The sequence below is a fragment of the Lethenteron reissneri genome, chromosome 51 (assembly GCF_015708825.2).
Source record: "Lethenteron reissneri isolate LAM-NWPU_2019-01 chromosome 51, ASM1570882v1, whole genome shotgun sequence".
In the NCBI taxonomy this organism is placed as follows: Eukaryota; Metazoa; Chordata; class Hyperoartia; order Petromyzontiformes; family Petromyzontidae; genus Lethenteron; species Lethenteron reissneri.
The window spans coordinates 7,601,110-7,607,725 of NC_083829.1; the positions used below are offsets into that span (position 1 = coordinate 7,601,110).

At 49.2% G+C, this 6,616-nt stretch overlaps 1 protein-coding gene across 1 annotated transcript; it reads right to left on the reverse strand.

Annotated features, from left to right (window-relative positions):
- Positions 1–901: 901 nt before the first annotated feature.
- On the reverse strand, positions 902–5,407 carry SPCS1 (signal peptidase complex subunit 1). The gene is made up of 5 exons (XM_061573003.1): positions 5,298–5,407; positions 4,747–4,806; positions 4,285–4,371; positions 2,851–2,963; positions 902–1,050 (listed from the first exon to the last, which is right to left on the reverse strand). Exons 1-5 carry the CDS (start codon positions 5,340–5,342, stop codon positions 1,023–1,025), a joined length of 333 nt encoding a protein of 110 aa, XP_061428987.1. The 5' UTR covers positions 5,343–5,407; the 3' UTR covers positions 902–1,022.
- Positions 5,408–6,616: the final 1,209 nt, after the last annotated feature.

A 6,616-nucleotide genomic window follows, 5' to 3' on the forward strand; every position in this document is an offset into this window, starting at 1 on the left:
ATCAGGCGACAGCCAGATGTGTGGAGTACACCGGTTTCGTTCCTTATATAGAGTTCAGGCTTCTGTAATATGATCGTTGTTTGCTTCTCGTGGCGAATGCAAGCAGAATAAACAAGTAGACAATTTGCTTCCACGTGTCCCTCCTAAATAAAACGTTACTTTGCACATCCTGTCAGCCTCCTGCGAGTGCATTGCAGCAGAATTAGTTGAGTTTCGACCGCGTCTCATTGACAGCAGCCAGGCTTTGCTTGAACCAATCAATACTCGTGTGCGATGTTTATAAGCAAGGTATAATTTTGACATTGTGTCCGATCAGTAGGGTTGGGCTTGCTTGAAACGGTAATGGTGAACTTCCAAAAGAGAAATAAACGCGCTAAGTAGTCCCACCCGTCGCAGATGTGGAGCAAAATAAATTTCGATGGCTTCAGGAAGGCGTGCATCCAACAGTGGATTGATAATGGCTGCTGATGGAATGCTGAGTTTGTACCCATTTCTATACACTCCTGGGGTTTTAATACCAGCCAGTACTTCTTGGGGTTCATCCTCAGACTCTGGTGATTGTCGCCAATACCCGTTTTCTTCTGGAACATGCGAGCCATCACGGGGCCATCACAGCCCTGGGAGATTTCCACTGCGAGGGGGTGCGTGTGCATGACTGCGTCATTTATAAGCGTCTCTACTCAGTCAATCCGCATGACGTCAGCGGCACGGCCCGGCTTGTGCAGTGGAAAAAAACCTGGTGCCTGCTAAGCCACACTGGGTTGGCTCGACTCGGCTCTGGCACGGTCCAGATGCGCCAGTAGAAAAGCGGGTATCATGCACGGTGTAGGACACACACACACACAATGCGGTACAGCAAACCACAAACTCGCGATGGGTAAAGCAGACAATGTAGACACAGTTCTCTTCCACGCGCTCCATCCTTTATTGAACCAGGGTTCTCTGTCGGGGGAGGCCCGACAGAGCCTTTTGACGGCTGCAACAACGGAGGGAGGCTGGCATCCGGGAGTCGAGGTCGGGGGTCAGCGTCCCTCGCGCTGTGCCAGCGGCCTGCACGGTTTTACACGCTTGTTAGCATGGCTGCGCCGTTCACAGCAGCTCATTTAGTAATCAAAATGAATTAGTTCATACAACAAGAACACAGCAATGGAGAGGAAATGCACGCCGTCATCTCTGGATTGTAAGATGAACTTATACTCTTTGGGTCTTTCAGTAAAGTATTTTATTTTATTTTTTTATCTACGGGACTTTACCGAAAGACCCAAAGAGTATGAATTCCTGCAGTCACGAAAACTTTAAGTCAAAATTGAAGATGAACTTGTTTTCCCGACTTTGAAAAAAACTTGAAAGTTTGTCTAATGCTGAGAATACATCGTCTTCCAGAAGACGTGTTTTAATCTTGTTCAAAATCATCTCAAGATCTCTTTTTTTGTTTGAAAGAGGACCCCTAAATTTTTGGGTGCGTCTTGTAATCCAGAGAATGAGGTAATAATCTAGATTTGATCTGAAACACGGCAGAACCAATACATCCGTTGTGGCTGACCATTGCTATAACGCTGTGGGGGCTCTCATATTGTTTTTTTCCGAGACCACGGTACTCTGCAAACCTTGGGGCTACTATCAAAGCTTTGTTCATGAAGCCATCCAGATATATAAACAGACATAACTTCAACCGAGAAGATGGATACAAATTGAGCAATCATTGGAAGTATGTTATTAACCAGGTAGAACCTTAACTGCTTTATGGTGTTGCCTTCATTTCCGCATCTCCAGCTTCTTCAGCCTCCCACTCCCAGCCCCGCTCACTTCGCCCCCCCCCCCCCCCCGGCATTCTGCCGTGCTTGCTCGCCCTTTAATCCCTCCAGCAGCGCCCCACTTCCCCTACCCCACGGCATTTTGTCTGCTCGTCCTCTTAAACGTTCTCGCAGCACTCCCCCTACCCCACACCCCCCCCCTCTCCAACTCTCCCCCCTTGCTCCTCCCCCCTCTCTTACCTATATAGCCCTCTTGTTACAGCAGCCCTTTTGCCCACTTCAGCAATTGTTTCTTGCTGTGGTTGTCCCACCTGATGACGGACGCTTGTGTTGCGCCCGAACCGTCGATATTTAATTTATTTTATACCTACGTGACTTTACCGAAAGAACCAACGAGAAGGAGGTAATAGGCTCCGTTTTGGGCAACGGCCCTTCATAGCAGAAAGATCAGCAGAGGGTTGGTCTCTGTGCTGTGAAGAAGGGCCACACTGAAACACCGCCAACATGGGCGTCTAATCTTGGTCTGTTCCATATTCATCTGGGACTCGTGACGCCGCGGCAGGGGTGGAGGCGAGTACTGTTCTAGTCACCGATCAAATTCCCTCTAGAGTTCGCTCTGGAAAAGGCACTTCCGCCAGCATTGGCGTGAGTGAGCAATTGCAGGGCTGGGCCTTTACCTTTTATATGCGACGGTGGCCCAGTGGTAGCGAGTTTGCCACTCGCTGCAGAGGTTTACAATCCTGATTATCATTGTGGTTTGTATTGCCGTAAAAATGCTACGGGCCATCTGCTTCATTCACAGTGGACTTTAAAGATCCCGAGACGTAATTCGCAAGAGTAGGCCACTGTGTGCTAGCGTCATGGTCAATATCTGTACAAATCTAAAAAATGACTTGCAAATTACAATTATGAATTATACACAGCAATTGTTGCCTCCTATGGTAAAAACTTGACAGGACCCTCCTGAAAAAGAGTCCTGGGACGCCGTGAGCTTTTCCAGTGTAAAAAAATCCGAATAACCAAATTAAACAAGTACTGTAATACAGCAGGCTGAGTGACACATTGAGCTGGGCTACCACAGACCGCATGCTCTCACTTTTTCTTGCTCTTCCTGCCGGGGTCTGGCGCTCGTGGGGGTTCCCCGGGGTCGCGGGGGGGCTGCCACGGTAGGGGGCTGCGCCGGTAGAATGGCCACGGCGGCAGAGTGAGCTGAGTGGTGGAAGACATTGGGGGGGGGGGGGGGAGCGGATCACAGAAAACTGAGGGGCGAGTTGCGCTGATAATGAGCACGGGGTAAGATGAACACATGGGTAGCGACACAGATGGCGCATACTAAGACAATACACAGTGAATACACAAACTGCATACACAGTGAACATATGCAGACAGCATACACACAGTGAACACATGCAGACAGCATTCATACTGAAATTATGCACGTATAGTGACATAGCACCGACTGCTCTCCAGCAGCGGCAACTGCGTGGACAGTTAGTGCACACGCCGTCGAGCATATACACGACTGTGTGCCGGCCGGGCAGAGGAACTGGGGCAAGGGTCACGGAAGACCTCATCGGGAAGCCCCTGGAACCCGCTAGTGGGTTCGAGAAGGGAGGCGCGGCCAGGGCGGAGCCAGGCCGCGCTGAGTAGAATAAAAGCAGCGGAGAGCTCCGGGCTGCTGGTTCTGCGAGTGGACTTGTCTTGCCGTCGTCTTCAGCGCCTTCATTCGATAATTGCGCGGCCGGACAGTTGTTGGCTGTCTTGGTCGACGCCGTCGGTGCAACGCAGTTAGGGTTGTGTCTAGGCTGGGCTGTACGGCAACGGGAGCGAGGAGGCGATCCTGTGTGTGAACGGCCGAAAGGTGTTACAATAAAGATGCCTCCTGCAACTACCTCGTCTCCGACTTGTGCTACACTACACACGTACAAAGTGACAAGATGGCATACAGACAGTATACACCCAGAGCACATAGTCTTCAGGCACTAAGACTTCATTTAAACATACACCACACAAAGTACTTGCATAATACAGTACATACACCATATACACAATGCAGATACTGTATGTATGCATCACAATGCACGATCACGCACACAGGTAAACCAGCACAAACAGCACACCGTCACATGTTGAGCACACTACAGAGTACACACACAGCCCACATACTACAAACCGCAGTGGACGCTGACCACAGTGGACATTCATCAGTGTTTACTCACCACCGTGCACACCCTAGTACTTCACCAGTGGACACTAAATCACAGTGGAAACTCACCACAGTACCACACCAGTGGCCACTCGGTGAACATACCACAGTGAACATACCACAGTGGACACTCACCACAGCCCACATACTACAAACCGCAGTGGACACTGACCACAGTGGACATTCATCAGTGTTTACTCACCACCGTGCACACCATAGTACTTCACCAGTGGACACTAAATCACAGTGGAAACTCACCACAGTATCACACCAGTGGCCACTCAGTGAACATACCACAGTGAACATACCACAGTGGACACTCACCACGCACGAGAGGAAGAAGCCGGCAAGCACCACGTAGACCGTCTGCCCAAACTCCTCCACCATGTAGCCCCACACAAAGCCGGCGATCTGCTCACGACAAACAACAGCAGCAGCACTCAACTACTCACCAATACTCACCATCACCTCCACCAAACTCTTTACCAACAACTGAATCGTTATACTCACTACCCTATGCTCATCACGACAAACTCACGACACATTGTCGCCTTCATCAGAACTCACCACCTATACACTCACCATTTTAATCACCAAACTCACCACCTGAACTCAAACCAACTCACCACGCGTGCACGTGGCTGGTATATAGAGCAAGCCATTGGTGGTATGTGTGTACTGTGGTGGCTGTCGTAAACAACAATCGGATAAAAAAAAACACACTATCACATGAGAGGTGGATAGGTGAGGATGTGAGGCGAGCGAGGTGAGGAGGTGAAGATTTACCGCAAACACTCCCGTCACCGTCTGGAAGATCTGCTCAGCCAGGCGCTGTCCCTTGTAATCCTGCAGATGGTTGGGGGAGAGACAGCGCCAACATCAGCACCAGCACGACAATCATCATCAGCACTGTACCAGTATTATTCGCTGTGACAAAAAAGATATTCATTGCCCATCGTATTCCTCCAAATCTTAAGTAAAGATTCCGATCACCAGCATCACCGACGCGATCTAGCATCAGCGACATCAGCACTCCCATCGCCACACCATTCGCATTATGACAAAGCATTAGCAACAACACCATCACCACGAACACCCAGAGCCGGTGGTGATCCTCACACCATCCACCAAACACCATCGCCAGTCACAAACCCAGCACCAAAATCGCTGCCAACATCCCTCCCCCCCTCCCCATCCCATCCCATATGTTGACATAACTACAGCGCTCGGGCTCGTCTCGCCACGGGGACCCGGGCACTCCGGTTGACTGCAGAGGGGCCGCGTGCGCTGTGAGCGTGGGGAGCGGCGCTCGGCCCAGCACGGCTCGGCTCGGGTACCATGTCAGTGGGAATGGCCCTGAACCGCGCCAACACCGACTCCATCTTGAAAGCCGTGCTGCCGGAAGCGGGCGTGGGGGACGAGGGGAGGGGGGGGGTCTGTGACGTCACTTCCCGTCTCGCGCTGTGACGTGTACGCGGCGATATTGTTGGAAGGGCCGTTGCCCGAAACGTCGCCGGTTATAAATGCGTTTCCCCCCCCCCCCACCCTGCTTTTTAAGTGTTCTTGATTGTTTATATGGTTGTTGGAGACGTCATTTTGTTGCAAGTCCGTGACGTTAGTTCCTTTAGTATGGTCGTGTGTTAAACGTCCCTCTGTGTTTGAGTGACGTCATTGTGTAGAAGTCCCTGACGTCACTTACCCAACATGTAGTGACGTCATGTCCCCCCCTCCGCCACAGTAATAAAAAAAAACCACATACACTATGAGACCTCCTTTACCAGTGGCAAAATATAGTAATAGGTTTTTACCCTTTCAACTGCTTGTGTTGTGGTTATTTCAAAACATGATGCCTTGTATAAAGGCGTCAGTTTTTGTACCAGTTGAAAGGGTAAAAACCCATTACTAAAATCACATACGTCAATAGCACTGTGGCTATGCGACAGGCGACGTTTCGGTCATTGACCCTTGTTCATTGCACAATGTCAGGCCACTAACGGGCAACGATTGTGGCGAGATGGGGAGAGGCCGATAACTCACCACGTGTTCCGGTTTAAACCTCAAAGAACATGCGCTAGCTTTATTGATACAAGGGGCCGTTCGTTATACGGTAGAGTGTTGTATAAAGTACTTTTTTTTCCTTATGTCAGTTTGGTGACCCAGATCACGCTTGCAAAATGAGACTCATCCCGGTTCTTTTGAGTTGTCGCCTCGTGAAATAAAACCAAATTGACTTATAAACTTTCCGGAAAAGTGCGGTGACTGATCACCGATAACAATTGAACATACTGTATAATAATAGAATAATAAAAATTAAACATAATAAAATACAATTCTCAGACGCTGTCTTTCCGACAGACCTGTTCTTCACCTGAGGACGGCTGCTTGTGTTGTGGCCGAAACGTCGTGAGAATTGTATTTTATTATGTCAAAAATTAATTATTTTATTATTTCCCTTCTACGTGACTTTACCGAAAGAACCAAGAAGATGAATCTCACGAAAGCTTTAAATCGAAAAATACTGTATAATACTCTTTGGTTCTTTCGGTAAAGTCACGTAGGTATAAAGGTAGGTATAACATTTTATACCTACGTGACTTTACCGAAAGAACCAAAGAGTATGGATTCCTGCAGTCACGAAAGCTTCAAATCAAGATCG